At 38.3% G+C, this 26,667-nt stretch overlaps 1 protein-coding gene across 1 annotated transcript; it reads right to left on the reverse strand.

Moving 5' to 3' along the window:
- Positions 1-24,088: 24,088 nt before the first annotated feature.
- On the reverse strand, positions 24,089-24,814 carry LOC143850313 (costunolide synthase-like). The gene has a single exon (XM_077359570.1). It carries the CDS (start codon positions 24,812-24,814, stop codon positions 24,089-24,091), a length of 726 nt encoding a protein of 241 aa, XP_077215685.1.
- Positions 24,815-26,667: the final 1,853 nt, after the last annotated feature.

The raw sequence follows: 26,667 nt of genomic DNA on the forward strand, positions 1-26,667 counted from the left end.
TATAATTAAAATCTGAGAAAACAGCATCAAGACTACAAGTTGAAATCAATTTCAGTGCAGGAACAAAAAAATAACAAAAAAAACTTATAAGGAAGGATCTGGAACTATAGGCTAAAACAATGTAGAAATTAAGATTTTAACAAGAAAAAGTTCAAAACCAAACCCTAGAGACTCAACATTTAACACAAGATCAGTAAAAACCCTAGATTCTGATACTTCCATACAGAAATAATAAAAGCCCAGGAAGAAATATAATTAAAATCTAAGAAAACAACATCAAGACCACAAGTTGAAATAAATTTCAGTGCAGGTACAGAAAAATAACAAAAAAAACTTAGAAAGAAGGATCTCGAAATATAGGCTAAAACAACGCAAAAATTAAAATTTAAAGAAGAAAAAGTTCCAAACCAAACCGAAGATTCTCATTATTCGACCCAAGATCGGTAAAAACCCTAGATTCTAATTGTTCCATACAAAAACAACAAAATCAGTAGAAGAAATATGATTAAAATCTCAGAAAACAACATCAAGACTAGAAGTTGAAATCAATTTCAGTGAAGGAACAGAAAAATAACAAAAAAAACATGGAATGAAGGATCTCGAACTATAAGCTAAAACAATGCAGAAATTAAAATTTTAACAAGAAAAAGTTCCAAACCAAACCCTAAAATCTCATTATTGAACACAAGATCGGTAAAAACCCTAAATTCTCATTGTTCCATACAGAAACAACAAAATCACTAGAAGAAATATAATTGAAATCTCAGAAAACAAAATCAAGACAACCACTTGAAATAAATTTCAGTGCAACTATAGAAAAAAAAATCTTGGAAGGAAGGACTAGAACTATAGGCTAAAACAATGCAGAAATTAAAATTTTAACTAGAAAAAGTTCCAAACCGAATCCTAGATTCTCATTATTCGCACAAGATCGGTAAAAACCACAGATTCTCATAGTTCTATACAGAAACAACAAAATCACAAGAAGAAATATAATTAAAATCTTAGAAAACAACATCCCGACTACAAATTGAAATAAATTTCAATGAACAGAAAAATAACAAAAAAAATTTGAAAAGAAGGATCTCGAAGTATATGCTAAAACAATGCAGAAATTAAAATTTCGACAAGAAAAACTTCGAATCAAAACCCTAAATTCTCATTATTCAACACAAGATCGGTAAAAACTCTAGATTCTCAAAATTCCATACAGAAAAAAATAAAATCACAGGATGAAATAAAATTAAAATCTCAGAAAATAACATCAAAACTACAAGTTAAAATAAATTTCAGTGTAGGAACAAAAAAATAACAAAAAAAACTTTGAAGGACGGATCTCGAACTATAGGCAAAAACAATGCAGAAATTAAAATTTTAACAAGAAAAAGCTCCAAACCAAACCCTAGATTCCCGTTATTCAAGACAAGATCGGTAAAAATCCTAGATTCTCATAGTTCGATACAGAAACAACAAAATCACAGGAAGAAATATAATTAAAATCTCAGAAAAGAACATCAAGACAAAAAGTTAAAATCAATTTCAGTTTAAGAATAGAAAAATAACAAAAAAAACTTCGAATGAAGGATCACGGACTATATGCTAAAACAATGCACAAATTAAAATTTTAAGAAGAAAAAGTTCAAAACCAAACCCTAGATTCTCATTATTCAACACAAGATCGCTAAAAACCCTATATTCCCATAGTTCCATAAAGAAACAACAAAATCGCAAGAAGAAAAATAATTAAAATCTAAGAAAAGAACATCACGACTACAAGTTGAATTAAATTTCAGTGTAGGAACAAAAAAAACATGGATGGAAGGATCTCGAACTATAGACTAAAATAATTTAGAAATTAAAATTTTAACAAGAAAAAGTTCCAAACAAAACACTAGATTCTCATTATTCAACACAAGATCGGTAAAAATCCTAGATTCTCATAGTTCCACACAGAAAAAAATAAAACCACAGGAAGAAATATAATTAAAATCTGAGAAAACAGCATCAAGACTACAAGTTGAAATCAATTTCAGTGCAGGAACAAAAAAATAACAAAAAAAACTTATAAGGAAGGATCTCGAACTATAGGCTAAAACAATGTAGAAATTAAGATTTTAACAAGAAAAAGTTCGAAACCAAACCCTAGAGCCTCAACATTTAATACAAGATCAGTAAAAACCCTAGATTCTGATACTTCCATACAGAAATAATAAAAGCACAGGAAGAAATATAATTAAAATCTCAGAAAACAACATCAAGACCACAAGTTGAAATAAATTTCAGTGCAGGTACAGAAAAATAACAAAAAAAACTTAGAAAGAAGGATCTCGAAATATAGGCTAAAACAACGCAAAAATTAAAATTTAAAGAAGAAAAAGTTCCAAACCAAACCGAAGATTCTCATTATTCGACACAAGATCCGTAAAAACCCTAGATTCTAATTGTTCCATACAAAATCACTAGAAGAAATATGATTAAAATCTCAGAAAACAACATCAAGACTAGAAGTTGAAATCAATTTCAGTGCAGGAACAGAAAAATAACCAAAAAAACATGGAATGAAAGATCTCGAACTATAAGCTAAAACAATGCAGAAATTAAAATTTTAACAAGAAAAAGTTCTAAACCAAACCCTAAATTCTCATTATTCAACACAAGATCGGTAAAAACCCTAGATTGTCATAGTTCCATACAGAAACAACAAAATCACTAGAAGAAATATAATTGAAATCTCAGAAAACAAAATCAAGACAACAACTTGAAATAAATTTCAGTGCAACTATAGAAAAAAAAAATCTTGGAAGGAAGGACTAGAACTATAGGCTAAAACAATGCATAAATTAAAATTTTAACTAGAAAAAGTTCCAAACCGAATCCTAGATTCTCATTATTCGCACAAGATCGGTAAAAACCACAGATTCTCATAGTTCTATACAGAAACAACAAAATCACAAGAAGAAATATAATTAAAATCTTAGAAAACAACATCCCGACTACAAATTGAAATAAATTTCAATGAACAGAAAAATAACAAAAAAAATTTGAAATGAAGGATCTCGAAGTATATGCTAAAACAATGCAAAAATTAAAATTTTGACAAGAAAAACTTCGAATCAAAATCCTAAATTCTCATTATTCAACACAAGATCGGTAAAAACTCTAGATTCTCATAATTCCACACAGAAAAAAATAAAATCACAGGATGAAATAAAATTAAAATCTCAGAAAATAACATCAAAACTACAAGTTAAAATAAATTTCAGTGTAGGAACAAAAAAATAACAAAAAAAACTTTGAAGGACGGATCTCGAACTATAGGCAAAAACAATGCAGAAATTAAAATTTTAACATGAAAAAGTTCCATACCAAACCTTAGATTCCCGTAAGCAAGAGATATGAAATATAAGACTACTGGGAAAATTTTGTGAATTTTAATTGTGATCTGATGTCAGTAAAAATCCTCACCAAATCTGATTATTTTCAAAGAAAGCATCAAATAATATACCAGAAAAAATCTAAAATTCTTTCAAAATTCATGCTAGAATGTATCAGTACCATATTATTTTCTCACAAAATTTCATTAATTTTGGAAGCTATTTAGTATATATTTTATTTTTCTTCGTCAAAAAGATATTTTTGAAGAGTTTTCTATTTTTAAAACATGATTTTTGAGAAAATTACGACTCCGGAAAATGTGCTTTAATCTCGTTCTGATGTGATGAACACAAGAAAATTTTAAAATTCCAGAAAATAAATCATCCTGAGATAGCTATTTTTTCCAATTTCAAAATTTCTCAGTCATTATTTTAAATAAAATTCCATTTTTCACTCAAATTTTCGAAACCCTTTGATCCAATGTCCGATCCGATCCGATGGTTACTTTTAATCTATTTAAATAGATCAATGCATCAAGTTTCGAGACGAATCGGAATTTAAACACTCATGTAGATCATGATTTTGAGCACACACATTTAATATTGAATTAAATTCAATTAAATGCTAAAACCATGCAAAAATATATGAAAAAATGCAGAATAATTCTGGAAAAATCTGAGAATAAAGAACCTAGCTTTAGTCGATATCCTCGCCGAATCCAAGAGCCGAAGAGTCCGAAAAATCCCGCCGACGTTCGATCCGATGCCCTTTCTTCTCTTTCTTTCTTTATTTTTATTATTGTTATTTTTTTACTGTGGAGACAGAGAATGTGAGAGAGAGAGAGGATGGGAGTGAGTGAGAGTGATTGAGAGTGCGGGATAGATAAGGAGTGAGAATCCGAGAGTGAGAGAGAGCGAATAGAGATGGAGTGATAGAGAGAGAGTGATAGAGTCAAGAGAGAGATTGATAAAGATCGAGAAATTGAGATTGAGAGAGTGTGATTGAGGATGAGAAAAACAGAGAGTGTGAGAGTGAGAATGAGAAAAACAGCGATCAAGAGTGAGGACGAGAACAACATAAATCGAGAGTGAAACCGAGAAAGACAGAGATCGAGAGTGAAACCGAGACAGAGAGATACAAAAGGAGAGACAACTTGAGAGATGAGAGGGGGGAGAGTAAGATAGATATAAAGGGAATGAGAGTGAGAGAGACAAAGAGGGAGTGGAAGTGAGAGGGGTCTGTATTGGGCTGTAGGGATATGCGAAAAAAAAACGGTGCTCTGTTTTTCTTGCCGTAAGAGAATGAGAGATACAGCGAAATAGAACTTGTAAAGAGATACTCCGTTTTCAAAGAGAAGGTGAGTATGAGACCGAGAGATGGAGAGCGCTCTGTTTGGAGAGTTGGGGAGACGGAGAGCACGATTTTTCTTCTTAGTGTGGATCCAGTGCTGTGCAGAACGAGCACGGGTTTTTCTTTCTAGTCTGCCGCCTCCTCCTCTCTTTGTAGTGGCCTCCCCTTTTTTTTATCCAAGTGAAAAAAAAATTCTTTTCCCCACCCAAGGCAATTGCCAATACTAACATCATAGATACCTTCTTTAGCAACTTCTTTCCTCTCCATTTAGCATGTCCACTAATATACTTAGAGGAGAGTGGAAATTGCTGATTTCATCATTCCACACACTTCCTATTGAGACCATCTTGGCCGTCCAACTAATAGACAAACATTGCTTGTCTTTGGAACAACAATGAGCTACCAAATTGGACAGCCGATGCCTTCCCCGTTTTTTTTTCAGAAAATTTCCAAGGCATCGGTAATAGTTAAAATAGCAAGATTCCCTTGAAGGCTTGAGATGGTAAAGCATAATGAAAGGTTTCATGGTGTTGGAAAGAGAATTGCATGTGGGTCCCTTACTCCACTTATGTTTGAATGAATTTTCATTTTGGGATTAAATTCCATGATTTTCAAAAAATGATATCCCCCTTTATTCCAAGTTGACCGAACCCAAGATTCAATATTTTAACTCCTTGAAACTGATTGGATTCACGCGGTGGGTTCACATATGTTGGACGCATGGTGAGCCTCCACCAAATAGTCAAAACACACAGTAAGCCCCTGATATAAGGGCCCCACTAGGCCAAAAATTTGCTTCTATATTGAAAACAATGTATGAGTCCATTTAGTCTTATTCGAACACACCCACTCTGCAAGGCTAGACTTAGAGTATAAGCCACATTCTTCAATGATCCTAGGTCCTCAATCTACTGGTTGGGTAAAATATAATTTCGAAGCGGGCCCCTACCGACATTGACCGAATTTGGGAATCTTCTTCAGATGACCGAATCGCAGTCTTCGCCTAATATCTCCCCTTATCGCCCCATTTATGAACCAAAGTGTAAATTTGTCGCGCTCATTAAATTTGTCCCGTGGGATGATTCAAATTGTCCAATTTGACGAGCCATAACTTTAAATTTTAATTTTCCACAATAATGGGTCCATACCAGATTGGCAAAAATACACCATGCCCACCATGGAAATTGATCTTATTCATTGGATCCAAATAAATTCAAAAGCCATATTCTTCATTAAGAACAATGCAAGGCACACCTGTTTGATCTAAATCTTAAACAAATGTTCAATGCGGGCCCACTGAATGGGTCCAAATCCCCCCCTTGCTCGGATTCTCGTGAATAACCTTTCTCAACACTTAGCGAAAAGAAAAATGCAAAACATTGCGGAAATGATTGAGAAGATTGAGAAAGTATAAGAGACGGACACGGGAATAGAAAACACCGAAGAACCGATAGAAAAATATTAACTTCTTTGTTGACTAAGGCGGAGCAAAATGGGGGTGTCTACAGATGCCCCTCTTTGGTAGAGATGACGTAGTCATCGAATACCAAAGCAAAAATGACAGAACCATTTTGCGTAGCTTTAATCAACAAAGGACTCTCTAGACACAATGCAACTTAATATAATGCAAGACCCTAAATGAAATCCTAGAATTGGAACAAGATCAATTACTCTAAACACCATGATCTGGTGGTTCAGAATAATGGAGAAATGGATTTACTCTCGGTGCAAAAAATCTTGCAATCCAGAACAAAAGATGATCATAATGCGGCGCCATTTTCGAACGGGCAATGAAGGAATGGGATACCATTTTCAAATGGATTTTCGGAGGGAAAAGAATACCGTTTTTGAACGGTTTCAGAGGAAATAAGATGCCATTTTTAAATGGTCTCAGAGAGAATAATGGATGACTTTCGAAAGATTTTTAAAGAAAACGAAGCATCACGGGCTCAGATAAAATGCGATACAATATTTGTATGGGTTCAAAGGACATGAGATATCATTTCGAATGGATTCAAAAAGAATGAGACCTCGTATTTGTACGGGTTCGAAAGAATGAGCAACCATATTTGTATGGATCCCAAAAAGGAATAAGAGACTATTGTTGAATAGACTGAAAAAGGATGAGATACCGTATTTATACGACTCTCAAGAGAGTAAGAGACGATTTTCGAATGGGCCTGGAGAAGATGAATCAACGTATTTATACGAATTCCAAGAAATGAGACATCACATTTATATGATGTTGAAATAGAAGAGACTATTTTCAAAATGGACTCTGAAATAATGAAATACCGTATCTATACGGATTCCAAGGAAATGAGACATCACATTTATACGATGCTTAAAGAGAAGAGAAGACCATAATTGTATGGACTCGAAGAGCATGAAATACCGTATTTATACGGAGTTCAAGGAAATGAGTCATCACATTTATATGATGCTCAAAGAGAACAAGAGACCATTTTCGAATGATTCGAAGGGAGAATGGAATACCGTATTTATACGGATTCCAAGGAAATGAGACATCACATTTGTATGATGCTTAAAAGAGAATAAGAGACCATTTTTGAATGGTTTGAAGAAAATGGAATAATGTATTTATACGGATTCCAAGAAAATGAGACATCATATTTGCATGATGTTCAAAGAGAAGAGACCATTTTAAAGTGGATTCAGGGGGAATGAAACAACGTACTTATACGAATTTCAAGAAAATGAGACACCATATTCATATGATGCTCAAAGATAACTCAGAGATAATGGAATATCGTATTTATACGAATTCCAAGGAAAAGAGACATCATATTCGTATGATGTCCAAAGAGAAAATACCATTTTCAAATGGACTCAGAAATATGATAGTTTGAGTTTTGACAAAGATTATCAGAAAAAAGGAAATCAAAACCTCCAATTAACAACCTTAGAGGTAAAGGATTTAATTACACCATATAGTAAAGGATTTTCAAGGCACGAATTTGGGATGCCACTTCATTAGCAACCTGCCCCAGTTTGAGGCATTCTAACCTTCTTCTATTCATTGACCAGAGATCAGTCTTCAAAGATTTTTCGCCATTCATGACAGTCTCGCCTTTTCCAAAGTTCTCAGAACCTGTTAATGAACCTGCCTTCAGAGTGATTGCACCCAACAACAATTCTTAAAATAGAATTCATAAAAAATTTCCGAAAAATAGAATCACAGATATTTGTAATAAAAAGGACAAAATAAGAAATATTACTCCAGTAATCTCGTGATACTTCTGACTTATCAGTATTTTCTTTTTGGGTTAGGCTGGCCTCTTTTAAAGAATGTTTCTTCATTGATAAACATCTTCACTCATTTTTAAGATAGTAATACTTCATATGTCTTTCTATCAACTTTTCGATTGCTAGAAATTAATGCCCCTAGTTTCGGGAATCGTTGTTATTTTTGTCTAACCTACTGTGATTTCAGAGATTGATGTAATTCTTCTGGTGGGAACCCAATCTTACCATGACCAAGTCCCCATTTTTTGGATTTTCCACTTGGCGGACCGCTCGGCCTTAACTTTTGCCTGACTCGCCTTTTCCAGTTATCGACTCAGCAGGCCACCCCCTTAACTTTTGCCTAAGCCACCCTTTCAGGATTTCAACTTAGCAGGGGAATGATCCTAAATTTTGCCTAGATCGCCTCTTCAGGTTTTCAATCTAGCGGATCTTCAAGCTCCATTTCTTTTTTTTTCTTTTTTCTTTTTTCATTTTTTCTTCTCTTTTTTTTTTTTTTTTACTTTGAACACCAAAAGGACTTTATAGGTGAGGTAGGGCTTTTCAAAGAATGGCTTAAAGTTTTGCAAGAATTTCGACCGAACCTATGAACAGGTTGCCTACGTATCCCAGTGTAGGAATAAGGTCATGCGTAGTTCAGGGCGAATGCCCCTAGTTTGAAGGTATTTTAATTTTTCTTTTCTTTTTACATGGATTTTTTCTTTTTCTTGTCTTTTTTTTTTTTAAACTTCTTTTTGGAATGATTGAATTTCTTCTTTTGAAACAACCGAACTCGGTTTGACCGAGCTGCCTACGTACCCCAGTGTAGGGATCAGGTCATGCCTAGTTCAGGGCGGATGCCCCTAGTATATTGAGTTTTGAAGGAAAATTTTATTTAGGTTCAAAAGGGTTTGCTAAAGGTTATATATTTTTTAATTTTGGGTTATGAATTTGGGATTTATTCGGCCAAAAGACGGCCTTCCAGTGTTCAAGCATAGAACCTCTTGAGTTGATCAAGATTTGTTGGCTCCGGTAATATTTCTCCATTTAAATTACGGAGCTTGACGGCTTTTCCGGGTAAGATTTGGTCCACAATGTATGATCCTGACCAATTTGGTTTGAACTTGCCCCTTGGGTCAAACACTGGCGCTCGATTCTCTTTCAGAACAAGATTGCCTTCTTCTAGATCTCTGATTTTAACCTTTTTATTAAAAGCCCGGGCTATTCTGCGCTAGTAACCCTGTACAAGGTAAAGCGCCTTTTAACCTCTTCTCATCTAGCACGTTCAACTCTTTATATCTGGCATCTGCCCATTCATTTTCTGGCAACTTAACCTCAGTCAATACTCGAAGCGAAGGTACACGGATCTCAACAGGTAGCACTGCTTCCATCCCGTAAACAAGAGAGTAAGGGGTTGCTCCAGTTGAAGCTCTAATTGATGTTCTGTAAGCCCACAAGGCGTACGGTAACTTATTCGACCAATCCTTATAAGTTTCTGACATTTTGCTAATGATAGTCTTGACATTTTTGTTTGCAACTTCTACCGCTCCATTTGTCTGCGGCCGATAAGGTGAGGATTTATGATGCTTAATCTTGAACTCTTCGCAAAGAGTGATTACTTCTTTCTTGAAATGAGATCCGTTATCTGAGATAAGTTCATGGGGAATTCCATATCTGCATATGATATTGGTGCGTATGAATTTAGCAACTGATGCGGATGTAAGCTTTGCGTAAGAAGCGGCCTCAACCCACTTGGTGAAGTAGTCAATTGCAACGAGTATGTATTCCTGACCATTAGACGACCTAGGAGAAATCTTGCCAATTATGTCAATTCCCCATACCGAAAATGGCCAAGGAGAGGTAAGAGAATGCAATTCGGTGGGTGGTACATGGATGAGATTCGCATGTATCTGACATTTATAGCATTTCTTCACAAATGTGTGACAATCTGCTTCCAATGTTGGCCAATAGTACCCGAGACGTAGGATCTTCCTTGCCAACATCTTCCCATTCATATGAGGCCCACACACCCCTTCATGAATATCTGCGAGAATTTCTTCCGCCTGATCTTCAGTGACACATAAGAGTTGAATTCCGTCGAAAGACCGTCGATACAACTCCCCTCCACAAATGACAAAATTAGCTGCCAATCTCTGCAAAGTCCTTATTTCTTTATTCGACGCATCATTGAGATGCCCCTGGCCTGAGATGTAGTTCTTTATATCCGTATACCATGGCTTACCATCGGGACATCTTGCAGCTATCTCTATAGCATCAACATACGCAGGAGCCCATTGATCCTGAACCGTGATGGGCCTCATCTTCATGTTGTGAGGTATGTCAATCATAGAAGCTAACGTCGCTAAGGCGTCGGCGAATCTATTCTTCAACCTTGGTAAATAACTGAAAGTGATGCACCGGAGTTGTTGGGCGAGAGCATCTAAGTATTCATGATATGGCTGTAGCTTTTCTTCTTTGGTTCTCCACTCTCCTTGAGTTTAGCAAATGATTAACTTCGAATCTCCATATACGTCAAGATTCTCTATGCCTAAGGCCAATGCGGCCTCAAGCCCAACAATGCATGCTTCATACTCTGCCATATTGTTGGTGCAATTAAATTGTAACTTAACAGCAAGGGGAACATGCTCATTTCGGGGTGACACAAGCAATGCCCTACTCTCCATCAAAATAGAGGGTCCAACCAGTTTCTGGATATTCATCTTCTACCATCATGATCTCTTCATCTGGGAACATCGGCTTGAAAGGCTGATTCTCTTCTCGGGGTGCTTCTGCCAATTGCTCAGCAATGGCTCGGCCCTTTACTGATTTTTGGGTTACATGGGTGATGTCAAATTTCGACAACAACAATAACCATCTGGCAGTCCTACCTGTCAGGGCTAGTTTATCAAAGAGATACTTCAGAGGATCCATCCTTGACAAAAGTAGGACCTTATGTGATAAAAGGTAATGCCTGAGTCGCTGAGTAGCCCAAACCAAGGCTAAGCAGGTTTTTTTTAGGACAGTGTACTTCTGTTCATACTCCAACATCTTCTTACTAAGATAATATACAGCTTTTTCATGCTTGGTTTCTGGATCTTGCTGTGCTAACATACAACCCATGGTGGTTTCTGTTACTGACAAGTAAAGCAGCAATGGATGCCCCGGTATTACTGGTGCTACTATCGGTGGTTCAGACAAACTTTGCTTTATCTTCTCAAAGGCCTGTTGACATTCCTCCGTCGATTCTTTGGAAGTATTTTTCTTTAAGAGCTTAAAGATAGGTTCGCAAGTTGATGTAAGATGAGCAATGAATCGTCTTAGGAACTGTATCCTTCCTAGGAATCCCCGAATTTCCTTCTCGGTTTTAGGCGGCGGCATCTCCTGGATAGCCTTAATCTTCTGAGGATCTACCTCTATGTCCCTTTGACTCACCATGAATCCTAGCAACTTACCAGAGGTAACCCCGAACACACACTTGCTAGGATTCAGGCGAAGCTGGTATTTGAGTATTCTTTCAAAGAACTTCTTAAGGTTCGGGATATGATCTCTCCTTTTCTTGGCTTTTACAATCATATCATCGACATAAACTTCGACTTCTCTATGTATCATGTCATCGAGTAAGGCTGTAGCTGCTCTTTGGTATGTCGCACCGGCATTCTTGAGACCAAATGGCATTACCCGATAGCAATATGTCCCCCATTGTGTAATGAACGAGGTCTTAGCCATGTCCGCGGGTGCCATCTTAATTTGATTGTAGCCCGAGAATCCATCCATGAAAGATAGTAATTCATGCCCGGCCGTATTGTCTACCAGGATGTCGATATGTAGTAGAGGGAAATCACCTTTTGGACTTGCCTTGTTCAAATCCCTGAAATCTACACACATTCTCACCTTTCCATCTTTCTTTGGTACAGGTACTATATTTGCGAGCCATTCTGGATATTCCACTACTTGCAGAAACCCAGCATTCAACTGCTTAGTAACCTCTTCCTCTACTTGCAAGACCCACTCGGGCTTCATTCTCCTTAGCTTCTGCTTTTTAGGCTTAATTCCTGGTAACAAAGGTAGCTTGTGCTGAACAATGTCTTCACTCAACCCGGGCATATCTTTGTAGGACCAGGCAAAAACTTCTTTATATTCCTTAAGTAGGTTTATTAATTCATCACATTCTTCAGGAGATAGAGTATTTTCAATTCGTATTTCCTGTATTAAATCTTCTGTTCCGATGTTTATAATTTTGATTTCATCTTTAAGAGGCTGGGCTCGGCGCTCCTCCTCTTGTTTGAGCATATGCTGCAATTCAAGGGGAGTTTCGTCAATCCCTTCTTCCTCGTCTGAGGAGGGAGTGTTATCATTATTAAAGTCAGAAGCAAACACAGAGACATACTGAGAATCAGATTTCATTGACTGGAAAGAAATTACATCATTATCATTGGACTCATCCTGAACAGGCTCAGGATTCACATTATAAATAAAATCAGAAAATGACTCGCTTAGACTAAGCACTGACACGGATTTAACCGACTTGACTGGACTCGACTTAGCAATGAAATAAGCAGGAAAAATATCAAAACTCCAGTTTGAAAGATTTTCTGTTGCAGGTGCAATCTGACTCTGAGGTTCAGTAAAGGTATCATCGCTCTGAATAACTGCTACTAGCACATCTTCACAGTCTGTTTCTTCTTGCTCTGCAGAATAGTCTGAAACTGGCAACTCTTGCCAAACAACATCAGGCACATCTTCTTCAAACAAGGACCCCAACACATCTGGCTCAAGGTAGACTAACCAGTCCTCAACAGTTTTCTCAACATAACATACCGGCAGTTCTATTTCTGGGAGAGCAAGGCCACTAAATATTTCAAAACCAGGTATCATGATTCCTGTCACCGAGTCATACCATGGTTCGGAGAACCCATAGTATGGAGAAGTCTCGCCTTCTTTAATAAAGTGACCATTCATTGATAAGGAATATGGAGCCATTGGGAGTACCCTTCTGGTGCGGCGGATTTCTTCCTTCAATTTCAACAATTCTTCCATGGCTTCTTCCTCCTCCTCAGTAGGTACATATCCAAGACCGAAAATTCCATGGATTGCTTTGATTGGGCGCCAGTGAGATGCCTTGCTTGGATCACGGCCCAAATTCATACCAGGAAAGTAATTCATTTTTCTCATTATTTTGGCAACCACAGGACTGATACCAAAAGGTAAACACAACTCCTCCCGAGAGGCCTCTTCATAGGAAATAGCAGCAACGTCGAACGCGAAACCATTCAAGTTATAATCTTCTGCTTCTGCAACTAGAAGGATCAGAGTTTCTCTTGTTATCTGTCCTATTTCTGGCTCTTCGTCACCTCTGATAGTGAACAACTTCCCATCTTTGATGAACTTCAATTTTTGGTGAAGGGTTGAAGCAACAGCACCTTCCTTATGCAACTAGGGACGTCCCAGAAGCATATTGAACGAGGCCTTGATATCAATAACTTGAAACTCAACCTCAAATTCTTGACCGCCTATAATGATCCTGGTGGTGAGGACCCCGACTACATTTCTGCGGGTGTTGTCATATGCGAGGATTCCAAGGGTTGATTCGGCAAAATCAATGGGACCGAAACCCAAGGTAATGGCAGTTCTCATTGGACACACATTCAACGCGTATCCGTTATCTACCAACACAGATGGTACTTTCTTGCCTTTACAGACAATAGTGACATGAAGAGCTCTAGCATGATTCCGACCTTGAGGAGGCAGCTCCTGATCTGAGAAACTAATGACTCTGGTGGCCTGGGTCAGAGCGACAACTTCAGCCAGTTGCTCTGGAGATATTTCTGAGGATACCTGCGTTGTATTCAATTCTTTTAACACAGCTTCTCTGTGTTTCTTTGATGCTATCAACAATCCCCAAACAGATATGATGGCCTGAGTTTTCTTCAACTGCTGCACAACTTCGTCATCTGGGTCTTTCACATATTGCGGCTCTTCTCCTCGAGCCAATGCCCCTGGATTTTCGACTCTTAATTTAGCAGGTTTGAAAATTATTCCTCCCCTTGTAACATGTCTAACTTCATCCAATTCTGGCTCATCATAAGTAATAACTTGAGGAACTTGTGGCTCATAGGTGATTACCAAGGGAGGTACAGACTCTCTTAGGTATGACTCATCACAAAAGATGATTTGGGGTTCAGAAATGGGTTCTAAGGTGCATATGAGGGTGAGAGGGTCAAATTCAGAATCTCCTATGGTTAAGGCATTAACGGCAGCAGGAGGATTAGCATGACCGGGTAGCGGGTTTTGGGTAACATTGGGTCTTGGCTGGAATGCAATGACTTTCTCATCAATGAGTTTTTGGATTCTAAATTTCAAGGCAATGCAGTTGTCAGTAAGATGACCAGGACCCCTGTGATACTCACAGTGTAGGTCAGCTCGCCAATTTGCAAGTAGAGGATTGGGGGGAGGACGGATGGCAGGTAGGGTTATGCGACCTAAAGCAAGACACTGCTTAAGCACCTCTGAAGATGAAATGGGAAGAGGAGTAAATTCTACCCGGGTTTGTTGCCGAGGCGCGGTCGTAGGTTGGGCATAGTCCATCACTAGAGGTTCTTGGGACTTAGAAGATTGAGCATTGGAACGAGAGATACTACTGACTTGGGCTGGAGGGGACTTTTTGAAATCTCTGGGGTTTGGGTTGCTACGGTTAAATACACCTTGAGCCATAGCCTCCTCTATCTGGGTGCCTGCCACAATGAAGTGTTTGAAGTCTGGATAATATTGCAATGACATGTGATACTGGAGTTGGGGGGAAATATTTTTCATGATTATCTGGACCTGCTCTTCCTCAGAAGGGCGCTCCATCATCTGAGCTGCTAGCCTCCTCCATCTTTTCACGAAAATTAGAAAAGATTCCCTCGAATCTTGCTTGGTTCTCTCTAAATCCTTTCTAGTGATTTCCGTCCCATCATCATATTTGAATTGCCTGATGAACTGCTCACCAATATCCTTCCATGTCCTATAACGAGTTTTGTCTAGGACCACGAACCACCTTCTAGCGACCTTGGTTAGAGAAACCGGGAATAATTGAGCCATTTGTTCAGCGGATAAACCCTGAGGCTGGCACATGATAGTGAACATTTGCAAATGTGTGATCGGACAACCCACACCGTCATATTTGTCAAAATCTGGCATTTGAAAATTAGCAGGGAGACGGATTTCAGGAAACAGTGTAAGATCACTTGGATTGAAACCACCCTGGTCTTGAAACTGGATGTCTTGAACTTTCCTGGTTAGACTCTCTAATTTCTCCATAACAGTCTTATCAACCATGGACTGAGAAGGCCTACTGCGATCCTCGCTGTACTGCTCTTTTTCCAAATCTTCTTCAGCTTTATCAGGGATAGTGATGAACACTGGTTGGGCAGGTGCTGCTGAAGTAGCTGCTTGGTGCATAGGCCCTTTATCTTTGGAAGACGACGGCGCCAACTTCTCGGAAAGCTGGGCTTTGATAACTCGGTTCTCCTCTTTGAGCTCTTAAAGTTGCTGGAGAATTAAGGTGAGGGTATCGGTAACAGTAACAAGTGAAGGATTATCCTGATTTTCTGCCATTGGTGAGGATGAGAGAGAAGGAGATGCTGGGGTTCTCAGAGAGGGTGGCGGAGAGACAGAATTCCTCTCCAATCGCGAAGAGACCCGAACCCAAGGAGCAGTAGGCTTAGCTATGGTGTTACTTTCCTAAAATATTTGAAAGACATATTTTAAAATCACAGAAAAAATAGACGATGATACACACATAGACGAAGATAATGAAAGAGAAAGATGGACTTTATTGATCAATCATTAAAGCTTGAGTACAGGGTTCATTCTTTCAAAGATAAACGGATAAGATTAAACATGGAGCTAAGCATTCTTTTTTACTTCTTCTTCGGACGACAATCTTCCTCAGCTGACTCTTTTAAAGGTTTGATGATTCTGACATCCCAAGCAGATGAAACAGCTTTGACAATCTTGGGCTTGAGATCCTCAGTCGGATAAAAATGACGAAGGGGAGGCACAATAGATTGCTCCCTTCCATACTGACGCAGGATCCTGGCAGGAACATAAAATGAAGTCTTTTTGAGACCAAGAAGGCGAACGTAGTTAGCTTCTCCGGTGTTGAAGACAGCTTCTTGGATTCCAGGAATTTGCCAACAAATCTGATCTTGTTGGCGAGAATTTAACCATTCAACCCAATCGCTTTTATGATCGAAAGAAACATCATGACGCCATTCACTGAAGGTGTATAACGTATGATCGAAATGGACAGGAGCTGCAATTTTTAGCTTGTGGCACAACCACACCTGGAGTAATGCAGGACATCCTGAGAAAGACCCAACAGAAGAGCGAACATAAGAGCCTGGACCTGAGCTGGCACGAAGGCGAGCCATATCATCCAATCCATTGAAGGTTTCTGCAAGTATAGTAGGGATTGGATTGGCGCCACGATCCATTTGATCAACGAGGTCCAAAAGAACAGCTGACGCAAAGCGAGAAGGCTGGACAGTGAGGAACCTGGCGAAGGAGCAGAATCTCAAAGCGCGACGTTGGGCTTTTTGAATATCAACAGCACCAATGTGTCCAATAGGAGGGTAAATGTCAATCAGTTGTTGCATGGACACCTCTTGGCCTTTCATGAAAGAGTTCATGGATTCATCTGGATTATTCATTAAGCGAAGGAACAAAGGACGATAATCTGGAACACAGGATGGCTTCACTAGAGGGCCATCCACAGGATATTCCAATAAGGCACACCATTCTTCAAAGGTGGGACACATTTCTTGGTTGCCAAAACGGAAGACATGATGATCGGGATCCCAACACTCTGATGCGGCATAGAGTAATCCCCAATTGAGCTTAATGGTTGCCACGTAGCCGAATAGATTTTTCTCTTGCTCACTTATGGCATAGATGTGAGATTCTCTTAATGTACCACGGATCCAATCAAGAATTGTACGAGTAGACATGGTGCCTGTAAGCCAAGAGAAAGGATACAAGAATGATCAGGGTTATATGAACACGAGATTGGGATAAGTTCCTGCCAGTAAAAGAAAGTATGAATACATGATCGAATCACATGATAGAAGATTGAAAGGAGTACGATCAAAAGATGAGATGAGATAGCATAAGATTGCTTTTAACGGATAGATCATGAATGACTAATCCTATGCGATCTTCGGAAATGATGGGATTTATATCCTAACCCCAAAGGGAAAGTTTTTAATCTTCGCACATTTTAACAGTGTTACCTGAAGGCATCAAACCCTAATCCTAATCTAGCGGAGTGGAGAGAGGATCTCGACTCATGACTTTGTTTGTGTACCTAAGGACCGATCGTAGCCATTGGAAGATCGACTACGGCCTAATCTAGACACAAATGGGTAGGATATCCTAAACTAGGCTCACACACGTGATGCACATGTGTTCGTATACTACATCCATGTGTGGGTTAATCTAGGGGTAAGGTCAAGAGTTCCCTTAGCACGAATCCGTGTTCGATATACTGTACCAGTTTCTGGCGTATCAGTACGTGAACAAGAGATCCGTTTACGCACCATAAGGTGCTAGCCTAAGGGTGGAATGCTTCTCTAGCACAGAGGCACCAGGTGATGAAATCCCAGTCAACCATGCTAGATAACACTCCGAGTTCCTAAAATAGGACGTGTGTGCATGTGAGATGCAAGGGTTTAGATGCAAGTGATGTAAGTGTGTGCAATAAGTTCGCGCAATCTATGATGCCTTCAGGTTTTGTTAGATTAAGTTTGAGTATGATGTGATGAGAAAATAAAACAAGACAAACTAATCTAACGGGTATATAAGAGATAGAGTTTTTATGAGCCAGTTAAATTAAATCCAAATGAGTTATCCTTTGAAGTTTTGATGAAGTTAGGTGATCCCCAGCAGAGTCGCCAAACTGTGGGACCCGATCCCGCTAGAGGGGTGGGGCGCGAGCCGCCATGCCTTCTCTTGGTCTCTCGTACCCACGCGATTGGCGTGTGCTTTTTTATTATTGACTTTAATTCATCTTTTATGTGAACTTGAGATCACTGAAGCAATCCGAATTCCACACAAAAGATAGTGACACAGTCGCCACCTAGATGTGGGATCTAGGACCCATAATTAACCAGAAATCTAAACTCGTTACCTGGTTACAAGAATGGAAGGTATGGGGAGTTATCTACCACATGCACCATTCCTGCCCGATAATCGGTCTTCAATTCCAAAAGTTAACTCTTTTAAATTTATTTTAAATGGCTCATTCAACTCTCTGTTAATGTGCGAACTAAGTGACATGCATCCTAAAATCTAATTTCAATATGAATCCTAAATGTGTATCTTGATTTCTTAATTTGTCTGGATTCAATCTAAGTGAAAGTTTTCCTAAAATTCTAATTTCATGGAAAGTCCTAAGTGATTAAATTTTACAAGAAAATTAATATACAAAAGCCCACAATTTGTTGTGGACCCGACTCGCGGTTGGTATGCCATCGAACATCCAAGCTGCCTACGTACCCAAGCCTCACTGGGATCAGAGTCGACGTAGTTCGGTGCACCTAAGCTAAGCTACTTATGCCTAACTCAACTAAGACACCGATCTAGACTGGATTGACTGTTTCAACAGTTTTAAGAGAAATTATTTAATTCATGTTGAGATTTTATTATCCTAGGATTTCATCTAAAATGCTATATGATCCTACCTAAGTGCAAGTTGTCCCTTAGACTAATGCAGGTTAACCTACATCCTAGGTAACTAGGCTTGTCCTAGGGAAAATTTGGGTGACTAGTGTAACTAGACCTCATCACGGACGTTTCCATAGCAAACGTCCGTGATGAGGCTGGACTCCTAACTCTAGGACTCCCTAAAACCTAGGACACGACATGACGTAAGTGTTCCTAAATAGGCCTCTAATGGTTCTTACGATGGAAACTGCAATCCAACGGTTCCGAAAGACATGAGATGAATTGATTCAATTTGTTGAAGTTAATGATTTTCAGATTTCAAGAATTTTCTGTTTCTAAACATCTAAGGAATACCAAAGGCTCTATGGTTCGCAAGTTTCGACCTCGAATCACAACCATGGAAGGGAATCGCGCGCTCTTTCCTTGTGTAATTTAATAATTAGGTTATAGCACCTTATTGCCTGGCATATCTCAGGATTTCCGTGGACACTAACCTCGGAGCCAATAACAGGCTATAGCTTAAATATTCAAATTGTCAACGATCGATTGCAATTGAGATACGATTATGGACACACTGGCCATTTTGCCTGGGAAATCTAAAGCTCTTAAGATTTCTGTTTTCAATGGATTGAGGAGTGAACATGTGACAGAAATTTAAAGTTCTTTAGGAATTTTCATAATGATTTTTAATTAACTTCAATTTTTAGTGGATTTTATCAATTTCAGACTACTTCAGTGATTTTACAAGTGAAATTATTGCAAACGAATTCGAAATGAATTGAAATTTCTACAGCAATAAGATGTGAAGGTATGTAGCTTATTAGAAGAGTTTTGCAGATTTTTACATTAAGATCTTATTAATTTTTGATTTAATAACAATATGACCAGATTGTAAAAATAACACCGAAACCACTAGAAATAGAAATCTAAATTCATTAAAATTTCTACAGTAGTAAGATATGAGTAAACATAGAATCTTTCGAGATTTTCATGAATTTTAGAGACTATTTACCATCAATTTCGGATTTTTCAATTTTAAGACCAGATTATGAATTTAGACTACATCCCTTAGGACACAAGATCTAAATCAATTGAAAATTTTACAAAAGCAAGAGATATGAAATATAAGACTACTGTGAAAATTTTCTCAATTTTAATTGTGATTTGATGTCAGTAAAAAATCTCACCAAATCTGATTGTTTTCAAAGAAAGCATCAAATAATATACCAGAAAAAATCCAAAAATCTTTACAAATTCATGGTAGAATGTATCAGTACCATATTATTTTCGCACGAAATTTCATTAATTTTGGAAGTTATTTAGTATATATTTTATTTTTCTTCGTCAAAAAGATATTTTTGAAGAGTTTTCTATTTTTAAAACATGATTTTTGAGAAAATTACGACTCCGGAAAATGTCCTTTAATCTCGTTCTGATGTGATGAACACAAGAAAATTTTAAAATTCCAGAAAATAAATCATCCTGAGATAGCTATTTTTTCCAATTTCAAAATTTCTCAGTCATTATTTTAAATAAAATTCCATTCTTCACTCAAATTTTCGAAACCCTTTGATCCAATGTCCGATCCGATCCGATGGTTACTTTTAATCTATTTAAATAGATCAATGCATCAAATTTCGAGACGAATCAGAATTGAAACACTCATGTAGATCATGATTTTGAGCACACACATTTAATATTGAAGTAAATTCAATTAAATGCTAAAACCATGCAAAAATATATGAAAAAATGCAGAATAATTCTGGAAAAATCTGAGAATAAAGAACCTAGCTTTAGTCGATATCCTCGCCGAATCCAAGAGCCGAAGAGTCCGAAAAATCCCGCCGACGCTCGATCCGATGCCCTTTCTTCTCTTTCTATCTTTGTTTTTATTATTATTATTTTTTTACTGTGGAGAGAGAGAATGTGAGAGAGGATGGGAGTGAGTGAGAGTGATTGAGAGTCCGGGATAGATAAGGAGTGAGAATCCGAGAGTGAGAGAGAGCGAACAGAGATGGAGTTATAGAGAGAGAGTGATAGAGTGAAGAGAGAGATTGACAAAGATCGAGAAATTGAGATTGAGAGAGTGAGATTGAGGATGAGAAAAACAGAGAGTGTAAGAGTGAGAATGAGAAAAACAGCGATCAAGAGTGAGGACGAGAACAATAGAAATCGAGAGTGAAACCGAGAAAGACAGAGATCGAGAGTGAAATCGAGACAGAGAGATACAGAAGGAGAGACAACTTGAGAGATGAGAGGGGGGAGAGTAAGATAGATATAAAGGGAATGAGAGTGAGAGAGACAAAGAGGGAGTGGGAGTGAGAGGGGTCTGTATTGGGCTGTAGGGATATGCGGAAAAAAAACGGTGCTCTGTTTTTCTTGCCGTAAGAGAATGAGAGATACAGCGAAATAGAACTTGTAAAGAGATACTCTGTTTTCAAAGAGAAGGTGAGTATGAGACCGAGAGATGGAGAGCGCTCTGTTTGGAGAGATGGGGAGACGGAGAGCACGGTTTTTCTTCTTAGTGTGGATCCAGTGCTGTGCAGAGAGAGCACGGGTTTTTCTTTCTAGTCTGCTGCCTCCTCCTCTCTTTGTAGTGGCCTCCCCTTTTTTTTATCCAAGTGAGAAAAAAATTCTTTTCCCCACCCAAGGCAATTGCCAATACTAACATCATAGATACCTTCTTTAGCAACTTCTTTCCTCTCCATTTAGCATGTCCACTAATATACTTAGAGGAGAATGGAAATTGCTGATTTCATCATTCCACACACTTCCTATTGAGACCATCTTGGCCGTCCAACTAATAGACAAACATTGCTTGTCTTTGGAACAACAATGAGCTACCAATTTGGACAGCCGATGCCTTCCCCCTTTTTTTTTTTTTTAGAAAATTTCCGAGGCATCGGTAATAGTTAAAATAGCAAGATTCCCTTGAAGGCTTGAGATGGTAAACCATAATGAAAGGTTTCATGGTGTTGGAAAGAGAATTGCATGTGGGTCCCTTACTCCACTTATGTTTGAATGAATTTCCATTTTGGGATTAAATTCCATGATTTTCAAAAAATGATATCCCCCTTCATTCCAAGTTGACCGAACCCAAGATTCAATATTTTAACTCCTTGAAAATGGTTGGATTCACACGGTGGGCTCACATATGTTGGACGCATGGTGAGCCCCCACCAAATAGTCAAAACACACAGTAAGCCCCTCCTTTCAAATCAATCTTGATATAAGGGCCCCACTAGGCCAAAAATTTGCTTCTATATTGAAAACAATGTATGAGTACATTTAGTCTTATTCGAACACACCCACTCTGCAAGGCTAGACTTAGAGTATAAGCCACATTCTTCAATGATCCTAGGTCCTCGATCTACTGGTTGGGTAAAATATAATTTCGAAGCGGGCCCCTACCGGCATTGACCGAATTTGGGAATCTTCTTCAGATGACCAAATCGCACTCTTCGCCTTATATCTCCCCTTATCGCCCCATTTATGAACCAAAGTGTAAATTTGTCTCGCTCATTAAATCCGTCCCGTGGGATGATCCAAATTGTCCAATTTGACAAGCCACAACTTTAAATTTTAATTTTCCACAGTAATGGGTCCATACCAGATTGGCAAAAATACACCATGCCCACCATGGAAATTGATCTTATTCATTGGATCCAAATAAATTCAAAAGCCATATTCTTCATTAAGAACAATGCAAGGCACACCTGTTTGATCTAAATCTTAAACAAATGTTCAATGCGGGCCCACCGAATGGGTCCAAATCCCCCCTTGCTCGGATTCTCGTGAATAACCTTTCTCAACACTTAGCGAAAAGAAAAATGCAGAACATTGCGGAAATGATTGAAAAGATTGAGAAAGTATAAGAGACGGACACGGGAATGGAAAACACTGAAGAACCGATAGAAAAACATTAACTTCTTTGTTGACTAAGGCGGAGCAAAATGGGGGTGTCTACAGTTTCATGTGTCTATGTTTTGAAAGTACATATAGGATCCGAATCATGTGATTGAATTAGAACCTTTGAATCTGAGAGAAGATCTGTCATTTGAAGAACAACCTATTCGTATTGTGGATCGTAAGGACCAAGTTCTCAGGCGAAGGACTATTCCATATGTGAAAGTTCAATGGCAGAATCACTCAGAATGTGAAGCCACCTGGGAGGTGGAAGAGAAAATGAAATCGAAATATCCGTTTCTGTTTGAGAACTCACGTACGAGATAAGTAAATTTTGATGACGAAATTTTTGTAAGGAGGGTAAATTGTAAATACCCAAAATACAGCCCACTTAAATTTTCGCCTTCCATTGAAAAAGAGGGGCGTTTTTGTCCGTTCAAGTTTGACTCTGATTAGGGCTTTTTAATAAAGCCTATAAATAGATTAACTTGTGGCTAAACAAACCCAAAACGGTTGTGCAGCCCTAGAAAGAGAAATCAGAGAAAGAGAAGAAGCGGAGCAGGGAGTTCGCGATTTCAGAGTCGACGCCGCGAATCCAAGTAAGATCTATGAACTATGAAACCTTTGGATAATTAGAAACTCTAAATTGAGGATTTGAAAAGAAAAAGAAATAAGAACTTTGATTAATATCGATTAGAATTACGAATCTTTGGGTTGATCTTGAGTTTTCTTGGATCTAATATTGATTTACAATTCCAACGAACTCAAAATCGATATATAAGAATCTGAATTCAGAAATTTGAGTTTTAGAGATTTGAATAAGAATCTTTAGGGATTATTCATAAATCATGTGTTCGAATTCGGAGCCGGAAGTCGAGTTTGATGAATTCCTCTCGTCGATACGAATCCATCGGATCCGACCTCGCGCAAATTGAACCCCAAACGAAAGAGTTATGGCCGTTTTAGTGACAAAAAACGGTTTGAACTTTGAATATTTTGAACCATTTGAATATGAACCTTGGACACTTTTGAAGACTTCTATGGAGACTTGGATGATTTTTGAACCCTGCCATATGGGGGTAAAACATTTGGCAATTATGGACCCACCGTGGGAGTAGTACACTGGAACTTCTGGCCCGTCAGTGGGATAAAATGCTGGCCCTGTCGACTTGTATCTGAACTGCAGGAACTGATTCCGAACACAGTGGACTGTTGGTGTATAAGCAATAACATGTCTTCTGAACCATGCCGATGACTCTGAAGTGTATTTGAACACTGAACCCTCTGTACATGAACTCTGAAATCTCTGACTTTTATCCAAACATAGACTTTCAATTTGCTTTATTGCACCTTCAATTTAGAACCATATTTGACATGCACTTATAACTGTTTATGCCTAATGAATCAGCTAAGACCTTATAACTCAGCTTTGATTTTGACTATCTGACCCTATTGAATCCTGTGATGTTAGATTGTGCTTAGAGTAGTGCTTTATTATGTACTGAGCTTTTCAGCTGAACATCGAACCGGGCAATAAGAGGAAAAATATCAAAAACATTGAACTTAGTTTGAAGCACCAAAGCATCCTGTGTCCATTGACGAAACTCCTTAGCGAGAGTACGTCTCCCCTCTCCATCCATGTTGCACCCCACATTGTACTAATAAGCAAGTTCAACACAATTTGAAACGTAATCTCCGATAGGTCGATGGGGGTGCTAATCTTTGAATACATTTCCCTCACCGCCTGACCAACCTCCCTTCGCCGAAGGGGGTAGAAATTGTCTAGCCCTTTGTTGTTCATCAACTCTTGGCTATAAATCCTGCGCATGAGGCGCAAGTGGGGCCCAATGGGGGCCCACCCAATGTCTGCCCCATTGTAGTTCATGGCCAATGCTGCGACAGTCACGTCGCGGTTGGCAAAAATGGGGTCCTGGTCTCTCATCACCTCTCTGGCTAACTCTGGGGAGCTAACCACGATGACGTTCTTGTTCAACAGCCGGACATTCATGATAGGGCCATATATCTTGGCTAATTTTTCGAATTGCCAATGGAGTTCCTCCTCGAGAAAGGGGAGGAATCCAACCAAGGGCAACCCTCGTGGGCATGGAGGCAAAGGGAAATGTTCCTTGCTCCATTTCCTGGCCATCCATACGTACCATGCAATCAATAATACTGCAATGGAAACCCACATTTTATAATTTGATATAAACTCCCTAGCAAGACCGGATCCTGCCATCTTTCCGTTGTGGTAACTATGGAAGGAAGGCGGTGTGGAGTTGAGTGTAACATGAGTTCAAATATATAGTAGCAAATGATCAGAGAGAATTGTAGCCGCCTTTTTGGAAGATTTAACGTATAGTAACAATTGAGGGAGACAGATTAAGACTTGAGACTTGTGAGTACCGTGAGTTGAGGGGTACTCAATTTTAAGAATGCATTATAGCTCACTCGTGGAAAATTGTGACCACCACTGCCGAAGAGTTAATGTATAGTAATGGATGAGTGAGAGAGATTAAGACATGAGGCATGTGAGTAGCATGGACTTGAGGGGTAGGGGCAGGGGCCGGAGCCAGGATTTTTCGCCAAGGGGGGCAAAAAGGGCAAAAACTAGTTGTTATAAAATAATCAAAAATTATTATAAATTAAAAAATTTCAATTCATACAAATTTCAATTCAAATTACTTCCAATTTGAAAAACATTTATATTTTCTAGCCTACAGAAAATTTGCTCAATTTTATTCGACAATTTTTCATGTTTTGATGTATTATAGTTATGAAGATTGGATTTGCGAATTATTAAGTGAGACGAATGCTTCTAGAACATATTTATGAAGTTGTTTGAAGAGTATTAAGAAAATTGCGCGTATTTCTCCATTTAACGCTTATATATTCTTAGTACAATGTACTTATTTTCCTTAATAAATTGTAACTAAACAGTTGGCCCCACTACATACATGGGTTTGTGTGGAGATGGTGGCCACACCATGAAAACATGGTATGAAATGATGGGCCCCATCCAAGCTTGCATAAGGTGTAAAAATATTTCACAATAGGAAAAATTCAAAAAACTAAGGCCAATAATCCATTAAGACTCAAATCAAATTTCAAAATTTGTTGGGTATCCATTTAGTATAGTACCAAGACCATGTGGGCCACCGGATGATTGTTTTACAAGATCAATGGTCTTGATTTCATATACATGTTTTCCCTGTTTAAACCCCAAGATTCTTTTTTTCTTTCTACAGTTGATCATAAAAATTAAAAAGTTGACTTTGGAGGGCAATTTTGTAGTAACATTTACAAAATAATAATAATTTATTAATTAGAAAAAAGTTAAAGGAAAGTTGTCTTTATCCTAACTTTGCCGCACAAACCCTTCTCCTTTGCGCCTATTTTTTGGCAAAAAGACAAGGGGGCGATCCTAGCCAAAACCCTGAGGCCTTAAGGATTTTTTCCAAAAGACCAACTCAAGGGGGGCAGCTGCCCCCCTTATGCTACATGTGGCTCCACCCCTGTTGAGGGGTTCTCCATTTTAAGAAAGAATATAGCTCAGTTGTTGGTTTTCAAATTTTCCGTGGAAAATTGTTGCCATCTTTTTGGAAGATTTAATATATAGTGACACATGAGGTAGAGCAGGGGCGGAGCCAAATGTAGCATCCTGACTAAATTTCCATAAGTCCAACTACCCAAAAAAATAATAAGTTTCTTTCACTTTGACCGATCCTGACTACACGTGAGTTCAACTGATAAATATCTCTTCCTATAAAAACAAAGCTATTTGAACACTATCTCTCATCCAAAAGTGTAAATACACAAAATACCCCCACTTAAATTTTCGTCCCCCTTGATAAAGAGGGGCATTTTTGTCCGTTCAAATTTGACCCCGATTAGGGCTTTTTAATAAAGCCTATAAATAGATTAACTTGTGGCTAAACTAACCCTAAACGGTTGTACAGCCCTAGAAAGAGAAATCAGAGAAAGAGAAGAAGCAGAGCAAGGAGATCCCAATTTCAGAGTCGAAGCCGTGAATCCAGGTAAGATCTATGAACTATGAAAGCTTTGAACAATTAGAAACTCTAAATCGAGGAT

This window comes from Tasmannia lanceolata, unplaced genomic scaffold, assembly GCF_043159265.1.
Source record: "Tasmannia lanceolata isolate RefF3 unplaced genomic scaffold, GAP_Taslan_0.1 ptg000018l, whole genome shotgun sequence".
NCBI classification, from domain to species: domain Eukaryota; kingdom Viridiplantae; phylum Streptophyta; class Magnoliopsida; order Canellales; family Winteraceae; genus Tasmannia; species Tasmannia lanceolata.